At 40.7% G+C, this 24,893-nt stretch overlaps 1 protein-coding gene across 2 annotated transcripts; it reads left to right on the top strand.

Annotated features, from left to right (window-relative positions):
• On the top strand, window positions 1-24,138 carry yeats2 (YEATS domain containing 2). Of its 2 annotated transcripts, none has more exons than XM_071491460.1 (30): window positions 1-171; window positions 625-730; window positions 851-948; window positions 1,129-1,221; window positions 1,321-1,554; window positions 1,675-1,793; window positions 3,030-3,191; window positions 4,699-4,810; window positions 5,256-5,300; window positions 5,383-5,551; window positions 6,332-6,574; window positions 6,864-7,031; window positions 8,010-8,101; window positions 8,823-9,008; window positions 9,153-9,381; window positions 9,748-9,906; window positions 11,557-11,684; window positions 12,565-12,711; window positions 14,723-14,911; window positions 16,302-16,674; window positions 16,752-16,886; window positions 17,393-17,521; window positions 18,114-18,264; window positions 18,734-18,810; window positions 18,934-19,013; window positions 19,762-19,966; window positions 20,530-20,765; window positions 20,871-20,945; window positions 21,166-21,239; window positions 22,577-24,138. In XM_071491460.1, the coding sequence occupies exons 2-30, from the start codon at window positions 631-633 to the stop codon at window positions 22,683-22,685; spliced, it is 4,317 nt and encodes a 1,438-aa protein (XP_071347561.1). In that variant the 5' UTR covers window positions 1-171; window positions 625-630; the 3' UTR covers window positions 22,686-24,138. The 2 variants fall into 2 exon arrangements, with proteins under 2 accessions (XP_071347561.1, XP_071347562.1); XM_071491461.1 differs by lacking the exon at window positions 1-171 and adding an exon at window positions 196-334.
• Window positions 24,139-24,893: the final 755 nt, after the last annotated feature.

Here is a 24,893-nt window from a genome sequence, read left to right as displayed (position 1 = left end):
AAAGTACAAAGCTAATCTCCACTATTTAGCCTACTTGTCCACCTCGAGATTTAGCAATTTACCAAACACCAGTGTGTAAGATTAATACAGCATAACGCAAAGGATATGCTCTCATTGAATTAAAACACACGCCTCACAAAGAAACCTTGTTCCACAGTGCAGGGCAGCCCCGTAAGTTTACATTTCAAACGGATTGAATCGGTGTCTAACAAATGTGTGCTAACGCTAGCTAAATTAGCAAACAAGGATAGCGGTTGCTAACGTTACAGTGTTGCCGGCTGCATGGACGACAAGCACGGATTTCTTTAACGCAGACGTCGTGAGACATAATACGGTGGCGAAACATTTGTGATTTTTGGCTTAATTAGCTTGGTTGAAGATTGTCGTTTTCTAAATATAATGGGCTATACAGTTGGAAACCACATGCTAGGTTGTACACAGTCTGCTAACCTATATTAGCATAACGAGCTAGCTAGTCTGTACTAAAGTTAGCTGTGGGCATTAGCTTTATCCTGACAGCTTCTGTGCTAGCCAGCTACATCGATGCTAAGTATAATCACAACTGGCCACAGGAGCAGTGGTATAATTAGCCAAAAATAATCTGTTTTATGTTCTGTTTTACAGGCAGCAATGTCAGGAGTTAAAAGAAAAATAGAAGGCAATGATCCCGACTATGAGGACATTTCACTGGTCCAAAATAGCAAGAGAAACAAAGCGGCTGAACATAATGGTAAGTTCATGCTCTGAACCCAGATCCCGTACACCTGCTTTACATACTGTGACAGCTAACAATTAACAGTACTCAGTTGTTTCCTGGCATTAATATTTGTTCCCCTTTCTACATTAACAGCCCGAGAGGCAGCAGTGCAGAAGATAGAAACCATCATCAGAGAGCAGTTTTCTTTGGAGATGAAGAGCAAAGAGCATGAGATAGATGTGATAAGTCAGGTATCTGGATGAGACAATAAAAGTGTATTTCCCTCTTTTCATTACATTACATTTCATGTGTGTTGTATGTATAATGGAAAGTCAAAACTGTGTTGATATTAAGGGTAAATCATGATGTTTTATGTAGGTTTGCAGTGTTAAACTTAGTATTTTGGTTCATTGCATTTCATTGTTTTGCAGCGACTAAATGAAGCCAGAAGGATGATGGACAAGCTAAGGGCATGCATAGTTGCCAATTACTATGCTAGTGCTGGGGTGACAAAGCTCCCTGAGGTGAATTTCCATATACTGGGGTACCATATATTCATACTCAGCAGTCAGCTGGTCTTAGGCATGGTAGCAGTAACCAGTACCATTTTCTTTGTGTCTTAGCATACCTCTAAGAGTGACCCTGCAGTGCTGAACCATCCAGCCATCCGCCGGTTCCTGGAGTCCCCATCCCGTTCCTCTTCCCCTCTCAACCAGGGCTCTGAGACTCCTTCCCTGGTCCACTCAGAGTCTGAGTCCCTCTCACAGCAAGGAGAGGGAGCTGAGAGGGATGTAGAAGGAGCATGGAGAGAGGACAGCAGCAGGCAGGAACGCAGACCTGGACGTAATACAGGCAAAGTGCGTACAACTGACAGACATGACAGGGTTATAGATTTGATGAATGTGAAGTGGTTATCAGCATTAATCTTGCATCTTTTTACCTTTTATCAAGCCTGGTATGTTCTCCATTACTTGTAGGACACGTTTGGTGTGCCATCATCTGTAGGAGCAGATCAGAGGGTGACTTACCACACTACTGGAGACGAAGCCTCAAGACTGTATGCAAAGAAGACAATCGTAGTGGGGAATGTATCCAAGTATGTTACCAAACTAAGAATACGTTTTATTCACTTGGTCTGTTTTTCTGACTCAGTATATTGTAGCACATGTCTTTCTGATTTAATGTCTGGAGCCTTTCAGGAACAAAACAACCACCACATCAAAATTTTTATTTTCATGAGTCTCCCTGGAAACCTTAGACATGGTATTTGGCAGTATTTCAAATCTAGCTTTGTTAAAAACAATGACCTGTTAATGACATGTGTTGTTAATCACAATACTAATATCACTAGTACAGACTATCCAGGTGTTTCGTCTTAACTTTTCATAAAGGAATTGAAAAGTTTAGGGTGAAGTGAAACCTATTGATTAATCATAGACCGTATATTAGCTTCAGCTTTGATGCAGCTAATTTCCTGGGTCTGTGTCCTAGCAGCCAAATTCATTTGAACGTTAAATGCAAAGTGTCAGATGAACTGTATAACCGAGGAGTGATCATTTTGATTTTAAATTGCTGCCCCTCTAAAACCAGTATGTCTCTCCCTTAAAAGGTTTGTACTTGTGCATCTCAGTGGTTTCAACTCCCAGCCTGTCAGTTGAATTTGTTTGTGCATGACTGTGCACTGAAGAGCTTAGCCATCATTCAGTTTTGTAACATGCCCAGTCTTGATGAGGGTTGAAAAAGCCTTTTTAGCAAATATATTTTCTCCTGGGCCCAGTTGATCCACACAACTGACCCTTCTTTGAGACCATTTGGTTCAGTGTAATACAAAACACATGTAATTCTTGGGAGCTTGATTGGAAAGGCCCATGTAGCTTGTTTACACTAATTGTCTTTGAGGGCTAAATATGATAGTCACTTCTAATACACTTATACATAATGACGCAAAAGTGATAGATATATAAGATATGTGGGATTTGATTAGTTTAAATTCACCTAGACCACCAGCTAATATACAATTTAATGTATTTTATTCTCCATTGGATTCTTTCTTCTATACTGAAGTGTTGCCTGTGGCCCATGCAGCCTGTCTTCCCTCTTCATCTCTTTGCCTTTCAAAGAGGTCTTTGTTAAATGAAAAGTACCAGCTAATTTATAGTCTTGCCTTGCCACCTGCTGATCACCTGTCTTTGTTTTGCTACTTGTATAGCGCTTAACTCTGCTTTTTTTAACCATCTTTCGCAACCTAATCCCAATGCATTGTCCCTCATGTTTAATGAGGCTTATTCTTTACTCCCTCTGGCTGTTTTTACTCTTTGTCTCTTACCCTCAGGTACATCCCCCCTGACAAGCGGGAAGAGAATGACCAGTCTACCCATAAGTGGATGGTGTACGTCAGAGGCTCCAGGAGGGAACCCAGCATAGACCACTTTGTAAAGAAAGTGTGGTTCTTCTTGCATCCCAGCTACAAACCCAATGACCTAGTGGAAGTCAGGTTTGTGCTAGTCCTTTTTTCTGCATATTTGAGACTGACGAAGTGTGTGTTAACACTCCTCCTTCATGCACACATTTACTGATATAGGCAGGGCTCCTCTGTTGTTGTAAAGATTAGTACTTGGCTGCTTTTTCATGTGGTTACCTAAGGCAACAACAAATGTTAGTGAGACATGTACAAACTTGTTCCAATAAGATTTGCCCTCATGGTGTGATGTTCCCCATAGACACAATATTTACTGATAATTATTATTATAGCTCAGTAGTTTGCCTTACTCTTTTCATGCACCACCTGCCAAACTGCAGGAACTAAGGGAACAGTTAAGGATAATAGCATGTGGGTGCATATAAGACTGTCCTCATCATCATCTGACATTTAATGCAGCACAACATTCAAATCAACTGTGAAGTGGAACAACAGTCTGCTGATATTCATGATGTGTAACACAGACTCATCAGTAAACAGGCTGTTATGAAAATCCTTTAATAAACAGTGCCCCCTAATGGATATCCGATGATGCAGATCATCTAGGTCAGTCCCCATTAATCATAGCTGAAAGTAGAAAACAATATTTGTCCCTCTGAGTGATACTTACTCCAGATAAATCTTGCAAGTGGTTGGTATTTAGGCAAACTATGAAGAGAGATATTAATTATGCAGATTGTACACACACATCATTAGGTGGAGTCTGTGACGTCATTTAGCACATAATGAGTCAGACTAGAAGTCAATGTCAGCATGACTAATGGGCACACCTAAATTATACACACAGTGTAATCTTATAGAAAAACATGCATCTTTAATGGCTTAACTTTGCCCAAGGCACTAGGGTGTGCAGATCTGTGTAGCACAGTTCAATTAGAAATCATCTTGAGGGAACAGAACTTTTGTGGCCTCAAGTTCTGTAGTTATAATGTCTAGTTTCTATCCTTTAAAAGTGGTAAAAGATTTAAGTTTGCCCATGGCGTCTGAATAAATGATCTCTTTCATCAGTCAGCAATCCTTATCCTGAGCTGTAGCCTCCTGGCTGTTTCAGCTGACAAGGCACTCACGTTGCTGTAGCAGCCGCTCATAAGCTCCCCCCTGACTGACTCAACTCTTCATTCCCAGTGAACCCCACACAAGCCCAATGCGCTCTGATGACTCTTGACACAGCCTGAATGTAGATGAAGGGATGAATGCAAGTAAGGGAAAACAAATGCATCACTCAAAGAGTATACTTGAACAGACAGATAATATGCATTTACGTGCACATGCCCTTGTAAATACAGGCAGTCAGATTAGTGTCTGACTGCCTGTGGATGAAAGCTTCAAGCTTCAAAGGGCGAGAAGAGAGACCTTCAAATCATTGATTTTAAGAGATTTTTCACTCATTCTCCCTCAGTATCCAGGGTGGGAGCTTAGCATTTTTTGCAAACTCATTGTAATGCATTCTCTAAAGATTCTTTTCCTCCAGATTTGTATATTAATGATGTTGCATAAGGCTTTTGAATGTGTCTGTTCTCAGTGAGCCTCCCTTTCATTTAACACGTCGCGGTTGGGGTGAGTTCCCTGTGAGGATCCAGATCCACTTCAAAGACCCTCGCAACAAGCGTATTGACATCATCCACCAGCTAAAGGTCAGACCACATCATAGACCACATCATTACTCAGCAAGTTTTCTTCTTCAGACTGAGATCCAGAATTTTCCATATAGAGGTTTAAATCAGCCTCATATAGACATCCTATGCACAATCACACATTTATTCACAGAGGATACTGAGAAACAGAACGAAATGACAAAAGACTGAACATATGGAAACAAACTACAAAGGTATATTTTAAAGCAAAACAGCAGATCTAGTTTAGGGACGCCGGCAAAGTAGTACATTGCAACAGGTGTATTGTGTAGTACAAGTAGATTATAAAACCTCATGAGATTTTACTGTAGTTTTATGATTATTGTTATTGTTGAAAATGTATGGGGCTTTTCAGCTGTAGTTATTACAACTCATTTATCCAGTTTAATACCTGTGCTGAGTAACCGAAACACCGTAAAGTTTTTTGTTTTTTGTTTTCCTACAGCTGGACAGAACATACACTGGACTGCAGACGCTGGGGGCAGAAACTGTAAGTTATAAATGTTCACTCTGTTTCCTGCAGGGACTCGTTTTCACAGCTTTACTCTGACGATGAGCTATATTTGTTCCAGGTGGTTGATGTGGAGCTCCATAGGAACTCTCTTGGGGAGGACTATATCCCTCAGCCCTCCTCGTCCAAGGTGACTCACAGAGCAGCCAGCCCCATGTCGGCCGCCTCTCTGGCCCAAACTTACGTACGCTCCAGTTCGCCCATGTCACATGATCCCAATGTAGAAAAAGGTATGCCCACAGAAACATTTAGCCTTTTAAACGTGATCGTGAAAAATTATTTTTACATTTTAGCAATTAAAGATACCCTTCGGAGTCTCTGACCACCAGTAAAAGTGGGTCCCTATTTTGTATGTATTTTTTAATCTTGCTGCTGGTTTTGTGCTATGAAGAAACATGACATTACACCAACAAAAGCTGAGATGAGAAGGACTGCTGATAGTACCACAGATGCAAACCATGCAGAATTTAAAAAATATAAAAATTTGCCTCTTCAAATGTTTTATGAAGAAATGCATTCAATATGTTTGTTTGGCCTCAAGGATACATAATTCAATTTTGTGAGAAACACTGAATGTGAACATTACTTTGTAGTCAAGAAGACTCTTCAGTACCCGACAAGATTAATATTTATTGGATAATTAGCGGGGTTTCCATTTATAAAACTAGTCATTTCCAAGGGCTCTCTGTAGGCAGGTAACTCAGAAATGTTATGTGTAAACTCAAAAACAATAAAGAATCATTTATTTTGTGGGATGTTTTCATTAAAGTAGCATTTGCATGAAGTGTAACACAGCGACAAGAGCTTGCTTAGCACAGAGTGTGTGATCCTATCAGCTGTGGCTCATTTTCTTCCACAAAAGCAGCAGATTTCAGTGTTTTCACAGTTTCTTTAATTCAGGAATAAGAATTCAACCGTATTCTTACAGCTGTGGTTTTGTGACAGAATGCACATCCTAACTCCACACAAGGTTGAACAGGAGTCTAACTGAAAGTTCCTTTTCCTCCCAGGTTTCATCAAAACAGAAATGGGGAGACTTGCAGGGGGTCATAGTTCAGGCCTCACCGCCGGTGAACGCACGCCAACCCGACCTAAAGCTGGTGACAGGATCACCCTGGGTTCCCATGGCAACTCCGCCTTCCAGCCGATCACAGCAAGCTGTAAGATTGTCCCACAGGGACAGCCACCAAGTCCTGCTGAGTCTCCAGGGAAATCGTTCCAACCAATCACCATGAGCTGCAAAATAGTTTCAGGTAACCCTAACCCATCCAGTGGCCATTTCACAGTGGCTCGAAAGGATTTTTCATCGTTTTGCACAAAGGTTCTTAAAAATGACCAAATATTGTGCACAATTCTTTTGACTGAGCCTCAAGCAAAGAATGTATTTGTATCATGTTAGTATTAAGTTAAAATCACAATTATTCACTCAAACCTCATAACTTGCTCTGGAAAGCTTTATTTGGGCTTTTCTGTCTTAATTTGTTATTAACATCCCTAAGGAGAATTATTCATTTAATAGCATGTGTACTTTCTCCTCCACAGGGTCTCCAATTTCCACCCCGAGTCACTCCCCGCTGCCTCGCACACCCACCACCTCCACCCCTGTCCACAGCAAGCAGAGCTCTTCATCAGTGCTCAACAACCCTTATATCATTGTTGATAAGCCAGGCCAGGTGATTGGCATGGCTTCCTCATCCTCCGCCTCCACAGGTACACACCGCCTACTCAATGTCAAAGTGCCGCTTGAAATCGGAAGTGGACCTGCAGCGAAATCGAGAAGCAGTGTCTGAGCCTCCCACATAGAATATAAAAATGGCTGTGGAGAATGTACTTTATAGCAGAACAGATGATGAACAATACCCTCCAGACACCCCTTTTCTCACTCTCTTTTTGTGCCTCTCTATTTTTGTACTTTTTTCTTGCTTGTCCTCTTTTGCCCCCCTTATCTAGCCCTTCTGTCTTTTTTCGTCTCTTTCTGTCCCAGCGTTTCTCTTTTGTCCCCGTTTTGCAATCATAAAGTATGACGTGCAGTGAGCAAGCAGGTTGGTTGCTGGATGAGAGGTTACCATGGTGATGAGCTGCTCTATTTCACGGCCATCATACTCTTATCAAGTTTTGTATATGTCAGCGTGTTTATTTCCCCATTAACAATTGATGCGCAATTATCTGCAAGTATAATAGTTCACTGTCATATGAGGCAGATGTGCACATTATGTGTCACCATATCATGGAGCAGAGTCATCTTACATCACCAAGGCTTTTGTATTTACTTTCTCACATCAGCAGCATCAATTCATATTCCACTTCGGAGCTCTTTCCCCTAGATTGCTCACTCTCGCCCACTCAGCCACTCCCACACTTCCTCCACAAATGCACAGTTCAACCGGATTGGGCAGCAGGACTGGAGTGCTATCAAGTAATGTTTTATCATGCTGGATGAGGTTGATGTGGGTGCTATGGCTGATTCACCAACCCTGGGATAAAACAAATTTTAATGCAATAGGTAAGGAGCGAAACTTTAGCAGTGGTCACCTTTAATGCCCACACTGAATGACCCTGACAAGAAACTGAGACCTCGCACCACGATGACCTTGATGTCTGTAGAAAGAATGGTAGGAACTGCAGTGAGCAGTGCAGTCAGCTATTCCATGACTTATTGTGTGTGTTTGTGTGTAAATTACTCCACAGGAAGCCCCTCAGCCAAACAGTCTGCTGCTCAAGGCACTCGCTCTCCAGCCCCTAAAGTTCACACCGGCACCTTCCTCTCCTCCGGGGTGAAGGTGAGTTGATAGTCTTAATGGTTTCACCCTTCAATACGAATTCTCTAAAATGCCTCTTTTAACTGATCTGACCCCTCCCACTGTGAAGAGTCTGTCCCTGTAGTATCTGTATCTTTAACAAAGCAGTGTGGTATTAATAGAAGGCCAGGGTGCTATCTTCAGCAGATGTGAGTGCCTTGGCAAGCTATTTAAATGGGACATCACTCTGAAGATGGGAGGGTGTACGGGGAGCTTTGCAAAGAGAATTGCATGGTTCTGTTTCACTCAGTGTCAATAGCTTGCTGTAAAATCCTCCCACTCCCACATGCTCATCATCCCATCACCATCCACAAAGAATGAAATATGATTTCTTTTAAAACTCTGTCATAATGATACGATGGTTCTACAGTTGTCTCTGTTGTGGTCTGCTGGTATCTGCTGTAATTCTAAAGGGCAGGACAGATGGGGAATATAACATCTCCTTGATGAATAAATGATGATGTTGATTTTCAAAAATCTGTTCTAAGCAACAGATCTCTCCTCACTGCCTTCCTATCTGTACCTTGTTGAAAAAGAATAATATTTAATCTATTGTGAAATGTATCATATTAATCATGAATTTATGTGTTTTGTTTGTTTTTGTAGAGTAAATTTTGCACCAAATAGTTGCAATATCTATAATCTCTATATGGGACCTACCTGTTACCATCCCTCTGTCTATGTGCACTCATTTCTTGTGCAGGTTATTATCAAGCAAGAGCCAGGGGAAGTTTCAACACAGCAGCAGCAGATGGTTTCCACAGTAACCAGCCAGCAGCAACCTTCCGCTACGGCAGCACACCAGTTTGTCGCAGTGAAGGGAGGTCACATGATTTCTATGTCGGCCCAGAAACAGGCAGGAGGGGCCACAGGGGCCACAACTAGTAAGGTCAGTCTCTCACATGCCCGCACACATGTGGAAGCATGTGAATAATTTATCATGTTATTATAATGATAGTGTTGATAGTGTTATACATGTGTTATCAAAAGTTACTGTCACTCAGCAGCTAAACTTGGCACCTTTTATTTGTAGATGTTAGGTATTCCTGTTAGCTCAACGCTTCAGTCCGCAGTCAAACAGGTGGCTATCAGCAGTGGACAGATTCTGGTCGCCAAGGGCAACCCCTCCGTCTCCAAGGTGATGGGTGGGAAGCAAGTTTTGGCTCAGGGAGTTGCTAAAGCCATCGTCAGTGGAGCCAGTGGCATCTCTGGTCAGCAAGCTGCTGCCAAGGCTGCTGGTGGTTCAGGTGGCAAAAGTGGAGGTCAGAGTTCTTACACACAAAGACACATATACATGATGTACAGGTACTTATGATACTGCGGCTGCACAGCTTATCGTATAATTGTCATAGTCAATAGATTCACCTTCACAATAGATTAACAGTGATCTGCAAAATATACAACTACACATTTTATGTTACTTCCTAAGTCACATATTTTGATTAGGTACTATCATTTTCTGATTAGAGTTATCAAGCAGTAGAATATGTGCAGCTTGCACCAAATTCTTATTTGAAATCAATTATATTTAAAATAAGCCTAGAAAACATGATTAATTTTCCTATTCCAAAATTTGTGATATAATCTCATAAAAATATGAAGAATTTATTTTTCTGTCTTGTCCATAGTTATGGCAACTCTTCAGCTGCCAGCCAACAACCTGGCCAATCTGGCCAATTTGCCTCCAGGCACCAAGCTCTACCTGACCACCAACAGTAAGAACCCATCAGGGAAGGGAAAGCTGCTTCTCATCCCACAGGGAGCTATCCTCCGAGCCTCCAGTGCAAGTGAGACATATTACATCCTATATTAATCTGTTTGAATACAGACATTGGCAAAAGATTGTGTCTGTTAATAGTCATTTAACCATGCCATTCTATTTTTCAGTCAGAGTCCTCTCAAGCAAAAATGTGTGGTTTTAATCAGTATCAGTAAAGGAAAATCTGCGACTGTTAAGTTTTTAAAATGTAGTTTTGGACTTGCTTTCTTCTAATGTGTTCCATGATACTGTTTTGGTGGCAACAAAACACATAACATGAGCCAGCAGAATGCTCCTTTATGTTAGGATTGGTCTTATTGGACACTTCAAGGGGCTGGTTTACTTCAGCACACATGCCATAGACAGATGGGTAAAAACTCATCACCTTAGCGACATGAAGGGTACAAACAACCCTGTAACACAAAAAAGGCCCTCTTCAGACCTTGCATTAATATGTTGCTCGAGTGACATGATCACAAGTGGATAGCTGTAAGTGACTGGGTCACACTTCCCTGGTCTACATGCAAATAAACAAGCATTCCTGAATGGGCCTTGAGATAACTTCTGTTGTCATTTGGCACTATACAAATAAAAATGGACTTGACTTGAGTTAACTTGAATATGGTCTCAGATTTTTGGACCCCTCAGTATATCATTTGTGTTTGCAAAGATGAAATGCTTTGTTGTTTTTAGCCTGTCCGAATATGATGGGTCTGTTGTCAATGTGTTTGTGTAAGAGAAAGAGAGCAGGCAAGGAGGGGCCGAGCAAATCAATAAGCTATGCACGGCTCTACAATAAAATAAGGTTTTAGCCTTTTCATAGAGGAAAATATTTTTGGTTCATTATGAAACTGGATTAATTAGACTGTGGCAGAGGATGTCAGTTGAGTGGGTGGTCTTTCGGTGTGGCCCCGGACACATTTGTGTTCACACTGCTAAAAGTATGTTATCATATGTGGCCCAGACCACCACCATAAGTCTTCAGTTTGCCCCATATGGTAATTTGATGTCCAAGTGATTATTGGAAGTCTCAGTGTAGTTCAGCTTCTTACTACACACTGCACATTATTTCTAAGCAGAGATGTAATATCATATATAGCTAACTGTTGAAGCTAAATGTAAACTTGTTCTCTTTCTGTGTCTCTTACATGGAAGTCTGGAGTTGGTGGGTTTACGAACTGTTCTGCAGTTACTTGAAACAATTACTTGATTGTGTAGGTGACTCAGTATCTGGGGTTAGTCCCCCAGCTAAAAGTCTTTTGCCCTGACATTTCTTTCCAAGCCTTAAGTTGCTGACAGCTGTTTAAAAATAATATTGCTCTCAGCACATCATAAAGTTTGTGGAAAGTAAGAAACCCATTTCTGAAGTGATTCAACTTGAATGGGTGGCATCTACAGATTTACCTTCTGGACAGTGAGTCAGTCATAGTCATCTGTTTCTTTATGCAGAGTATTTAATGTGTACTGAGAGCTAGAATCCCTCACAGAGCACACTCCCTGTCAAATTGCAGTGAGATTAAAGGGACTGAGCAGCATACCATATTTTATCTAAAACATAAATTTCACAGGGGCTTTTACTTACTTGATGTTACTCGTATTTATGAAAAGAAGATGATCAGAATAACAGGATTGTTTATTAGATTTGAGATTAATGTGTATGTGGCTGTCTGTAATTTAGGTCAGCAGTCCCAGAGCAGCTCGTCAGCAGGCGCGGGGAGCTCTCAGACCTCCTCCTCCTCTTCCTCTTCAAGCAGTCTGCCTTCCAACCTCTCCTACACGTCCTATATCCTAAAACAGACCCCACAGGTGGGTAGACATCGTTTATGTGATAAACCAAAACTAAGAACTCTGGTATAAAAAGTTTGTCTTTGTCTTTTATGTTGTTGTCGAATTCAGATTTTTGTGTATTAGAGCATTAGTGTTTATTTGCTGGCATGTTTTGAGCTGTTTCTGTGTTTCATCAGCCTGTGGGGACACCACAGTTACAAAAATGAGTTGTATGTACAGTCTGTAAATGGTGTTTCTTTTCCCTAGTGATGTTTGTCAGAGTTTTGTATTCTAGTAGAGAGGTTGAGCCTAGTTTGTTCTTAATTAGACGCATTCATTATAGTATCATTGATCCTGCAGTCAGCTTTAGAACAGTGCTGTCTGTGCATTTACTGAAGAGCATATAATGAAGTTGTCTGCAGAGGTTTCACTGAGGTTTCCACTTACGTTTAAAGTAAGAATCTGGGCCATGTTTCTTAATAATGAACAATCTTCAAGGTTAAAGGTACTCACATTTATTGTGTATGTCTCCCAAAACGGGTAGAGAGCCAGTGTGCATGTACACACACACACACACACACACACACACACACACACACACACACACACACACACACACACACACACACACACACACACACACACACACACACACACACACACACACAAACACACACACAGAGGTTCCAGTTAAGAGCTCAAAGGCTGATGAAGCTAGGGCTAATTGATATAGGTTGCATGATAATCTTAGTTTCAAGATTGGTTTAAAAAGGGGACAGTACCCTGTTTTGTCTATTTTTTTAAGGCTGTACAGTTTCCTAGCTGAATTTAGACAATTCCACTGACGTTGAATTTAAGGAAAGTAATATGATGTTGGATTGTTACGCCTCCTCTAACCCAGCATGTCCATTTTTCCCAGGGCACATTTCTGGTTGGTCAGCCAGCGCAGGGTTCAGGGAAGCAGGGTGGTTCCAGTTCAGCGGGTCATGCAGCATCATCTCCAGCAAGTGTTACCCAGCAGGCCATCCGTGTGACAGCTGGACAGAAAGCGGCCATTCTGGCTCAGGTCAGTCTGGGGCATTTGTCTAAGGACTTCAATGTAGCCTTTTTGATCCTAGTGGGAGATCTTGCAATTACTCCTTTTTTTCCCCTTAACTTTCACACACTAACAGCCTGGGTTTCATACAATTATTTTTATTCCAAAATTAGTGTGTACAAGCAGGTTTTTTAACGCAGGTGAACCTGCTAAAATGACAATTGACTCCTTTTACACTGCCGGAGAGGACACACACACAATGACACCACATGCAGTTACAGATCACACACACACACAGATGCAAGGGAGAAACAGTGAGCTGCTAGCTGCCATGCAAACTGGTAAAACAGATCCGTTGCATCTCATCCCCGGGTTGGTGTTCCTAATGTCGGAGGCTCTGTGTGAGACGCTTCAATCGCTGATTGTGTGTTTTAAAAGGTTATTTTTTGGCTGCAGTTCATTCTTTCACCCACAACCAGTGTAGTCATGGTGTGTCTGGTTTAGCAACACCATGCTGGGCAGGTGACAGGTTTATTTACAATGTTGTGCTCTGAAAGATCTCACAGCACAGAAAAGTGGCGAAAATTAGCATGTTCACCCAGGTGTTGTGTTCACATCAATGCTGATTGGAGCCGGAGCCAATAAATATGATAAATTAAGAGTTTTGCACTTGAATGTCTGCATTGGTTTTTGCCAGCACTTTTGTCTCTACTGAGAACACCCCTGGCTGTCCTGTTTTCTCCTCTCACTGAAATATCTTTTTTTGCCTTTGACCTAATTTCTACTTACTGCTGCACACTGTTTTATCTGTGTCTGCTGACCTTTTAACTTTGGGAGAATGTGACCACGTTATACCTCCAGTTTTACACTATATTTGTATGAAACTGAGGGTTGAAAGACTTTCCTGTTTAATTTTGGCTTTGGCAATTAAATTTTAATCAACTGGACTATTTTCAAACTATTGAAAAACTAATTGCATGTATAATGTAAAATTTAAGCAAAGTGTATTGCCTTGGAGAGTCATACAGAGTCATGCTAAAGAGTATTTTCTTGGTAACAACATTTTATAACCAAACAATTTGTGTTATATTTGTTTGTATCAAGCATGTTGCTTAGTATGGTATCTGTGAACAGAAAAAAGTACATTAAAGGTACCATTTTGCACAATGACTTGTGGTCCTGCCACATTTAGTGGCCACTGCCAAAGTCACTTGGTTGTTGAAGGTGCATATTAGTCTCGTCAAGGTATACTATACTTAGATGTGAGACAGTTTGAAGTTAAAGTTAAAGTTTTGGTCCCTGATTCTCAGATTAGAACTAATGTTTATGTTTTCGGCATAGATCAGAGCTGTGATTATGGCAGATTCACATCATTCCTGAATGTTTGTCTTGCTTTCCTGTGTCAATAAATTTGCCAAGCTCCTTGATCTTCTCTGGAGAAAAAAGCCAATTTGTGCACATAAAGTACTTTAAGCAAAGAGCAGTGTAATTTGAGTCAGTATTAAAACAGTTAAAACACTGCATGTTTTATATCCTGCAGCATTTCAGAGGGTTGTCTTAAAACAGTTTCATACAGAAATTTGAAACATTGTGAAAGTAGGACACAAAAACATTTTATTTGAGTGTAGTCAGTTTTTCTCTTGTTCTATCCAACGTGTGAGTGAGTGGCTGGTTGTAACAGTGAAGGACTTGTCCAGGCAACAGCTGGTGTTGGTCCACTCACTCATGTGCTGCAGGACTGGAGGTGGACAAGTGCCTGCATTCAGTTTAATCTGTCTTACCTAACAGTCCAGCAGCCGTTTTCATTTCTAACCACTTTGCACTTCCTGAAAATTTACTGTGGCTTTATGCAGAGTTGGTATTACAATCCACACTTTGCTAAATACAACTAGTGTAGGTTATTGTGTGTTGTAATGTACATTTTTGTTGAGGTTTCTAATGAGTATTGTATATTTGCATTTATGTCACCTTGTTTGCTTCCTTGACAGTTTTGGTATTTTCACATGGATTGTTGTCTTAAGTGTTTTTCTATGATTGACAGGTGGTAGGCGGCTCCCAGGGCGCACAGGTGAAATTGTCAGATGGCTCTGTTAAGACAGTAACAGCGGCGGCGGCAGGCCACTTGTCCAAGCCGGGGACGACCACATTGAGGATGACAGGCGGAGTCATCACTGCTGCTAGCTCCACCCCCAGCTCTGTCAGTGCTTCAGCAGCAGGCAGCCAACAACAGGCTAGTTTCACAGTCTTCATATTTAATATTTTTACATATTTTATTCAACATGCCAGCTCGTCTCTTTTAAATATAATTTCAAACCAAACAGCAGTTACATAAAAAATATATTTTTAAGTATTTTTTCACGCTTTCAAACTAATTTAATTGTATTTAAGGACTCCAGATATCTAGTTAAATGTCCAGAACCGATATGAAATATTAAATTCCATATTTCACAATAACCAAAATAATTGGTTTGAATGATTGAGGATTATTTTCATAACGAAATAAAATGTATACTTTAGTACAGTGGCTCTTTGTGTAACCGGCAGGTAAATACATTTGTATATGGAATAATCTCAATTGATGAATTTTCATTGTTTTTACATTTTTATACAAGCAGGGAAAAATGTTCTAGTGATGCGGTATTTACCACTGCAGTATGAATACATGGAAAACAGGAGTGATCCACTGTGAGTGCAGTAGCAAGGTCAGCTGTGTATTTGTCAGAGCGAGCAGGGAGTGTGAAGAGCCTTTAGCAGTCCATCAGCAGTGGTCTGGGTTTGGGTGATTACAGCTTCAGAGTCAGTGGCCTCATTAACTTGAGAAATGGAAACTCACAATAAAAAAAAGACTTGCTTGAGGCTCAAATGCACAAAAACAAACATGTATAAAGTATGTTACAAACAAAGAAAAATCATCACTGCTCTGGCAATGTTGATGCAAACACAAAAAGGGGACTTATCTCTGCTTTTCCTATTTTGAAAAAACTGCTCTTTCAGGACTGTTAATTGAATTATGAGGACTCTCCATGAAAGAAACTGACCCTTTTGTCTTTGAAATTCCATAAAACCAGTGACCTGATCGGTACAGCTTACTTTCCGAGTTGCACAACACTGGAGAAAAGGGTTAAAGACCCTCTGAATGTCCAACCACAGTGAATTTAATTTCCCGGCACTGCTCTCTCCCTTATGAACATCAATGCGCATTTTCAAATGGATTTTCACATGAATAATTGCCATATCATTAACACATTCACTGTTGTGTAACTGCAAAAGAAGTGAGATATGTTGCCTTATAAAATGTTTTTCCAACCCCTTGCCCTATAAAGTGTTTTTAAGTCTGCAAATGAAATTTGTCACCGAAATATATTTGAAAGCTTTCAAATGAATATACAAAATTAAGATCGTGAGATCACTGTGAGGTTGTTGTATTGTTATATGGAAACATGGTACAAACACTATAGTAGCACAGTTTGTCATCAAAAAAATATTGGTAAGTTAGAACTTAGGACTTCATGAGTGAGGTCTTTAGCTGAGTTCACTTACATAAATATTGAAGGAGTGCAAAATGTGTGTGTTTTTTTTGTTTCCTGGTTAACAGCTGTGTTTCTGTGCCTTCAACGCAGGCTGCTGAAGCTGGGAAGCCTGCCTCTCAGCACCACTCGCTCCTGGTGGCAGCCAACCAAGCAGCAGTAATCAGTGCAGCTAAGAGCGCCAGTGCTGCTGCCGGCGGCAGCCTGTCAAAGACGGCTGTGGCCACTTTGGTCAAGGGTGCTGGCAGCGCTGCCACAATGACAAAGAGTGCTGCGGGTTCAACTGGAGCTGTGGTGACAGTTGCCAAAGGCATTACCAATATGCCTGTCATCAGCATGTCCAAGGGTGCAGGAGTGGGGACTGTGGTGGGTGTGCCCAAAAGCAGCAGCACGTCATTGGTCAGCGCAGCCTCAATAGTCAGCGGGATGGCAGCTGGAGGAGGGAAGACTGGTGCAACTCTCTCAGGTAGGTAGAGACAAACAGCAAACTGCATCAGCCACCCGGTTTGAAAGCATGCATTGAATGTATTGTGTTTTGTCCAGGTATGCTGAAGATTCACTCTGGAGGTTCCAGCTCTCAGCAGACAGTCTTAACTATCCCTGCCAACCAGCTCAAACAGCTCGGAGTTGGCTCTGGGTCTGGAGGGCTGCAGACTATACTCATGCCTGTTGGGAAAGGTAAAGTGTATTATATGACAAAAAAGGGTACAAGAAGTGTGCATTCCAGATTGAAAAACTGGGTGCTCAACATCATGATGATTACTTCTCAAAGTGGCTAAAGGGAAGTAGCAGGGAGTTGAATAAAACATGAAGCTGTATTGATATTGATTGCTTTGTCGGTGTACCACATCTTTTACAATACGATTCTGATGAACAAGTATTGAGAAAAATCATGTTGTTCTTCCAAATGTTCTCTTAAATTAGATTAGGAGTTTACAAATATAGTAGCAAACAGCAGTTTTATTCAGTTTGTCTTTCTAAACCAAGTTTATTTTGCCAGTACATATGACTACACAGTCTGATTTGAGGCGGTATTCGAACATACTATAGATTCTCCTCTCTCTTTAATAAACAGCTTCTGTAAAGCCCATCTTCCTCTCTTCTCATTTTTCATCTAACTGTTAAGCCTATTTGCTTAATGGCCCATTGATCCATTCTGAGTGTATGTTTTCTTGCCTGTATAGTCGTGTCTAAAGGCCCAGTCTCCACAACTCCTTCCTCCTCCTCCTCTTCCACCACCCCTGGAGCAGCTGGAGCCTCCCCAAGTCCTGCCATCCAGGCCTCCCCCTCCCTTGCCCTGCCTCTGGCACAAGGTGAGAGGGGTCCATCCCAACTCCACCTTCTCTCCTCTCATCTCTCACCCCTTCCCTCTTATTCCCAACCTCCACTTCTTCCACTGTGTTATAGTTAGGGTTGGATACCATTCAATATCGATATTTTTGATACTAGTGGTTGTACAACACTTGAGTTTTGGTAGTGATACCAAAGGATACTTTTTGATATCTTATTTTACTGAATAACATTTTTTTGTACAGAAGTCTTTTAGCTACCAACTACACTATGTGCTATTAAATTCAAATTAAACTCAAATGCATCAGTGTTTAATACAAATAACATAGCAGAATTTAAATAATCTACATCATTAAACACCAATCATATTTAAAAACTGTCAGTACGTGATGATAGAGAATAAATAAGTAAGCAAGAATCTGACCCAGTATTTGTCACCAATATTTAGCAACACTTTTCAGTACGAGGTGCAACAGACTACTTCAGATCATTATTGAGGTTTAATGCCCATCTCAGGCAGAGTACACCACTGTACCTTCTTCTTTTCTCTGTTAATGACTGAATTAAAGCGTGAGTTTAATGAATGAATTAATCTTTCTTTATCTGCTTCTGCAGTGAAGACAGAGCCAGGTGCTGGCACAGCTGTCACAGCTGGTCCATCACCCCCGGTGACTGCTGCTGTCCCCACCTCTGTCCATGTTGCCTCTGCAGCTACCACCGTCAAGCAGGAACAAGGGGCAGATAACTCCGCACACGACCTCATCAAGTAAGTGCGAGTCACGATACTACTTTCACTTACAGCAATCTGCATAATTAATTCCTAGAAGGACAGACAATTTATTGGGTCTTCAGAGAAAAGATGCAAGTCCAGAAAAAGATTTTTCTGTGCACCTGGCACTGACACTGAGTCTCTTTATTTATATATTTATATATATATATATATATATATATATATATATATATATATATATATATATATATATATATATATATATATATATATATATATATATATATATATATATAATTTATTTTACTACTTAATTGTTAACCTCCATTTTTAACTTGCTAAACTAATTTTGCAGTGAAGATTATCAGAATTTCATTTATTAAAGCTATCACACATGTACTGGAATATTAATGAATGGTTGTGAGAACACTTTCTCTTCCTGGCTGCCACTTCTGTGAATATTTTCTTGCACTACACCTGACACTTGGAATTGTCTTCTTCTCAGCACTGAGCACATAGAGACCATGATGCAGCTGCTGACAGCTGTCGTGAAGAAGTTCCCTCTGATTGTGCCAGATAAGAGTAAGTGAGCTTGCCTTCCATTTGTTCTGCTTGAAAACCAACTCCATATATAAAAACAGACTGAGCTAATATACTGGGTTTTGTTTGTTGCTTGCTTGTTTGTTTGTTTGTTTGTTTGTTTAGCTGAAGACTCCCATCCATTCTGTGCCTATTCAACGGAACAATATTATTCCTGGAATATTGGCAAGCGCAGAGCATCAGAGGTGACTTTCTGTTCTGTCTGTGTGCCTATTGACATTTAGTGCTGCCTCAGTATTGTCAAAATCCTGTAAGTGAAAATATACATTAGTAGTGAAAATAATTTAGTTGGTAACAACAGAAACAGTCAAAATCAACACATTTGTAAAACATAATCAACACAGTTAAGGTTTAATTTAACCCTGTTCACATCTCAGAGTGACAGCATCCACTTACCAGCTCTTACCGTCCATGTTCCAGGGGGAGGGCATCTACAATGTCAGTGATAATTTGCATTGTTTGCAGTTTTGTTGTCTGTGCACTCAGTCTTGGTGCTCATTCCTGACTCGGCAAGCTTTCTGTTTGCCTCATGTCTGCGCATCTATCTGGTCGGATGTGAATCTCTGCCTGGTTGTATTCTCTCATCTCTTCCTAATGGGTTCATTGATAGCTCATACTGACCAGCCTTACTTTTAGCTTTACTCCTTCTGTACAACTATAAAAGGCTCCAATGAGCCCAGACACGGATATCTAAATCTACAGGTCACTAATTTACTTGGCAGGGGACTCAAAGCACATCATTATACAGCATGAAGACAGGGGAAGATAGGCTGCCAGGTACTGTATACTGGACTTGAGGGAGATTCTATGCACACATTTATATACGTCAAGTCTTGGCAGCCACAAAATGTCAATCTGTGTCTGTGGATTTTAGGGTTTTTAGGCCTAATGTACAGTTTTACATAATGGACTCTGGCGTGTGTCTCTGTGTAGCTTCAGAGAGCAGTGGCAGTAAAGCGGGCTGTTCAGGATGTGTTGGACCGCTCGCCCCGCCTGCAGGCCCTCACTCCCCCAAAGACCAGAGAGGTGGTGCAGTGGTGCCGACAGAGGGGCTACACGCCACCTGACCCTGAGCCCCAACGCAAGAATGATGACGAGTCCATCGAGGACATCCTCACACAAATAGATAATGAGCCTGGTGAGTTTCTATGTGTGCTTTGGTGCATAGCTTCGTAAGGAGAATCATTTAGTTTGTCTTGTTTTTGTGATTTCACAGTCTACTCTTCTACTGTTTTCAGCAGCTGAAAGTGGATCAATATTTTCCCCTCAGTGTTGCATGTGTGGGTGTAGTGCTTCTACGGTTACCAGTCCAGAAATGTGTTTGCAGTCCAGTTGTGCGTGAGGGCAGCCAGTGTGCAGCCTTAGTGTTTTTGTTCAGCCATGTTGCTGTATTTACAGGGAGTTCTCATTAATTCTGTCTTTTGTCTCTAAAGGATGAGAGACGAGGCTGCTTAGCTCAGTGAGTCACACACTCACCTGAGCCAGACAATATGATAATCTGTGTTTGTGTTCTCCTCATCTCTCCTTGTGGAAATTTCATGATTCTCAGATTGTTGAACTGGTAAAATGAGCCAATATTTTACAAAAGCAGTCTCTGTGACATTTTTCTGCAATAAACACACAGCCAAACATCGAGAATCTGCGATCTGAGTGAAATACTTAAACAGTTGATGTTTCTGCGTCACATGGATGTGTCTGCAGAGTGCCCGTCAACCCTGAGTAGCTGCGATGAGCTGGTGTTGCGGCTGGAGCAGATGCAAGCTCTGCTGAAGACTGAACCAGAAGAGCCAGACGACGAAACAGTCGACGTTGTCACCATGACTCCACCCTGCCAGAAACTGAAGGTCAAAGAGGAGGAGCAAGAAGCTGACACAGAGCCCAAGTTCTTCCTGGGCCCTTGCATGTCTGCCCAGTTTGTCAGTGAAACGGCTCAGCAGGTCAGGAACCTCTCTGGGGTTTTGGAAGTGCTGCCTGAATTTTAACTACAAAGAAGTTGCACCACTTTGTCCATTTTTATGTGATGACTCTTGTGTGTCTCTCAGATCGGGGTCAATTTCCAGCCGGTTGAGGTGGAGAAGAATGTGTTCGCTCCAGTAATCGAAGCCATGATTCTGAAGGTCGGTCACTTTACAGGGCTGAACAGAAAAAAAAAGTTGGCAATTTACAGTAGCTCATCATTACTTTGACTTACCCTTGACCTGAATGATGAATATACAGTATGTGTAAGGTGCACGCCCACATGGTATTGCGTGTTTCACCTTGTACTGTATGAGAATGTGCGCTTCGTTGTGACTAATGATTAACGCACGTTTGTGTGCTTGTGTGTCTACATTGCAGGCTACAGAACAGTTTGCCAGTGACATCCTGAGAGAAGCTCTCGCTGGGGCCTACGCCAAATCCCCTCAGAACAGGTCAGCCTCTGTTTTTTTTTTTTTGTTTTTTTTTCCTCTCTAACATGCAACCTGCTTAGTGCTCCATTTTTTACTGCATGCATTATACTGTATCCAGGGCTTGTCCAAACTACCAGTTTGCTACTCAAATTATTAACAATAAAAAAAACAAAACAATTAATTGCATGGAAATGTTATTTCAGGTTATTATTGAACTACAAAATTTACAGCAACTTAAATTGTTTCACTAATGTTGGAATAATGTTTCACTCTTCTGCATTTGGTAAAATACTGTAGATAAACCATGTGAGTTTTATGTTAAGCATTTTTGTTGTTTTTAACATGTTCTGAAAACAAGTGTTAGGTAAAGAGGCAATGTATAATGTATATCTAATTGTCAAAAAATACCATGAAAACACCAAAAACAACAATGACGCTAACACATATTTTCTGTATCTAATGTCTGTTACTGCTTAGTCATCCGTGCCATAGAGCTCCATGGTTGTCCACCTACTATTGACAACACACTGGGTGATATTATTATGGTGAACATGGGCACTGTAGTTTATCTTACGTCAACCCCACATGCACTAACGTGCTGGTGTAAATATTTGCTTGAACGCCAAATGATTATTAATCTTCAGCTGAAAATAGTCAAAAACAAATGCACTGTTTACAATTACGTTTTTTTGGCCTTATTTTAAAAATGAAACTATGGGACTGAGGTATTTTACTGTAGGGAAGAAGCATAGATCCATAGAGATGCACTCTTGTACAGATAGAAAATAAAAATATAGAATAATGATCCAGTGGCTACATATGCTCCAACAAGAAAATAAAAAATATATATTTACTGTGATTATTGATTCAGTTATGTTTACTATTATTATCAGCAGTAAAACGGACTATTGAAAGTTGAATTCCTTTACAAGCATTTCCCAAACACAGCAGTGTGTGTTCTGTGCTCTGTAATAACTCAGCAAGTACTGGTAACATCTGTTGTCTTTATGGCCAGCTTAGCTAAACATTTGCATATAGAAACCATGGAATTATATCTGTTTATTTCTGTACCTATTTATTTATTTTTGCAACCCGTCATTTTAATTTCCAGAGACATCAGAAAATGCTACTGTCCTTGCCTGCCACGTTTGTTGTCTGTGTTGTGCCATTTACATTATGTAAGACAGCTGGGAGCTGAACTGAAATAACACGTCTGTGTGAATTGATTCAGAGCTGAAGCATTTAATGACAAACAGTCATAAATATTCCAAAGCCAACCACCACAGGCACTCTGAAACATATTTCCTGTGTGTTGAGCCATGCTCAAAATCCTAATGAGGGTACATTGGGTTTTGCAGGGCTCCCAGAGAGATCACAGCCATGAACATCCACCAGGCAGTCAGCAGCATCCCCACCTGTGACTTCCTCACCAACACACACATGGGTTACCTGGCTAAGGACAACTGAGGGCAACCAGATTGACAGTGGCTAGCAAACTGACACCAGCAGAGATGTGAGGACTGTCTGATCTGCTGGCTATGACAGAGAGACCATTCTCTGCCAGCTCTACTGTGTGAATATTCACACCTGGATGTGCTCCTGTTGCCTCAGGTTGTGCAGTAATAATTAATCTAATTAATGTACTGTATTATTAACTTGATCATAGAAGGGCTCAGCTTGTTTCTCACAGCAGCTGCACAGCAGCAGAATAACAAATGTTTCTAATACTGCAGGTATATTGTAACATTTAATTCTAATGTATCGAGAGAAACGGCATTGTGGGAATCGTGTTATTTGATTTTAAGAGGCTGTTGCGCTCTCGCTTACCTCATAACATGATTATTCTAATGATTAAGTGTTTCCTGCCAGATAGCCAGCCAGTCATTGGGGAAATGAAGCCTGAGTGACTTATAGGGCTAAATAACAACATCAGACAGCTGTCCCCTCCGTTATTCATCATCCTGCTGTCCTGTTCCCTGAACGGGGAACAAGTTTCAGTTTACCAGTAGACATGAACCACAGATTTACAGCAAGTTGGAAACACTAATGAGCATTTCAGTGTCAGTGTTCTCTATCAGTCACATTGATCATAATGTCTTGTGGATACTTTGGGTAAAGCCAACCGAGAGAGTCTTTCAAAAGTGCCATTGCCATGGCAACCGATGAGCCCTCATTGCGAACATCCTTTGATAGATTTCAGTGTTACCTGGCAGAGGTACATACAAACACAGTAATAATACAAACATGCAGAAGGTGCTTTCTAGGGCTCCTCAGAACAAATTCATGTTTCATATTTTTGAGACGCAGACAGATTCTGTCACAAATCTCATGTCAAGATACAGGTGATACTGTAATGAACAAATCATTGTGTTATTATGAATTCAAGAAACCAGTTTCAATATTCATCTTCTCTCCTTCATGAACCAGCTATGATAGCCTGTTGAAGTTCTTTTAAGTGTTTAGTTTAACAACCATAATGTATCTATCATGTAAAGTATACAGTGTATATGACCAATATGAAATAGAGGGTGTTTTATTTTTGTATCTAATATCAACACCTGCCAACAGCAATGCCCTAACAGAGTGTGTGTGTGTGTGTGTGTGTGCGTGCGCGTGTGTGCGTGCGTGCGTGCGTGTGTGCGTGTGTGTGCTCGCATATGTGAATAAGTGAATTAAAGAATTTGACAGTGAGTTTTCGTGTGTGTTTTGTTGGCCGATGTTTTGCTGGTAATTCTGTTTAATGTGGAGCTTTGCATTTTGTTAATGTGTGGATGATTGGACAAGTGGAAATGTTTGGGCTGAGTGGTTGTGATGCCTGTTAAACCAAATTAGTGTAGAAGATACCCAAACATTGTATTTCATGTTTCAGTGCAAACCAAAAATATAATCAATATTCTTGTAATAAACAAAGAAAAACTACAGTTGAATTATTTCTTGCAATCCTGACTTATGTTGAACATGTTTTTTTGTTTGTGTAGTTTTTATTTTTATTTTTTTTGGATAAACACAGTCAGGATAAGTTTTGGTCAATGAAATTAAAAATCTCTTGACCAATCAGAGATAGCGATGTAGATATCGTTTAAATGAAAGGTTAAAGTGTCAGCTCACCCAAATTACATGCAAACATTTTATCACTTCACCTTTAGTGGTATGTCGCCATGCAGACAGTTTGGTTTTAAAATATCTGTCTCTGAGATTTCTGCTACCACTCCTCAATACAGTTGAGGTGGAGACTTGTATTTCTGTCTTTCCAGAAACAGCATCAGTGCTAGTTTGGATAATCCTCAGGTCTCACTGTGAACAGTTTCCACTGGAACTACTGTGTACAAAAGAAATAGTCCCTATGAAAACTGTTGACGGGTAGGTTTGTGGGATTATCCCGAGAACAGCACCATTATTTTTTTAAAGAGATGATGCTGGTGAATTCTTCTATTTGAAAGTAACAGAGTCAATATTTTTGGGAAATATGCATATTCTCTTGCAGAGAGTTATATGAAAATTGATACCACTCTATGTAAAACATAATAATTATTGGCAGACAACAACCAGGCGCACGTGAGATGCAACATTTTAATTAGTGAGGTGCCAGTAGGTAATTTTTGAACTTTAGACAGAGCCAGGCTAGGCTGTTTTCAATCTCTATGTTAAGCTAAGCTTCAAGCACATTCTGTAACA

This window comes from Trachinotus anak, unplaced genomic scaffold, assembly GCF_046630095.1.
Source record: "Trachinotus anak isolate AG129_WGS33_773 ecotype Australia unplaced genomic scaffold, CSIRO_AGI_Tana_v1 ptg000012l, whole genome shotgun sequence".
Classification (NCBI taxonomy): domain Eukaryota; kingdom Metazoa; phylum Chordata; class Actinopteri; order Carangiformes; family Carangidae; genus Trachinotus; species Trachinotus anak.
This window is presented reverse-complemented; position numbering and strand designations above follow the sequence as displayed.

Bases quoted from the DNA above. Each gene is read 5' to 3' on its own strand.
- yeats2 (XM_071491460.1), top strand. From the start codon at position 631: ATGTCAGGAGTTAAAAGAAAAATAGAAGGCAATGATCCCGACTATGAG. The intron at 6,575-6,863 runs GTAACCCTAACC...TCTCCTCCACAG, and splicing joins GAGCTGCAAAATAGTTTCAG to GGTCTCCAATTTCCACCCCG. The intron at 9,382-9,747 runs GTCAGAGTTCTT...TCTTGTCCATAG, and splicing joins TTCAGGTGGCAAAAGTGGAG to TTATGGCAACTCTTCAGCTG.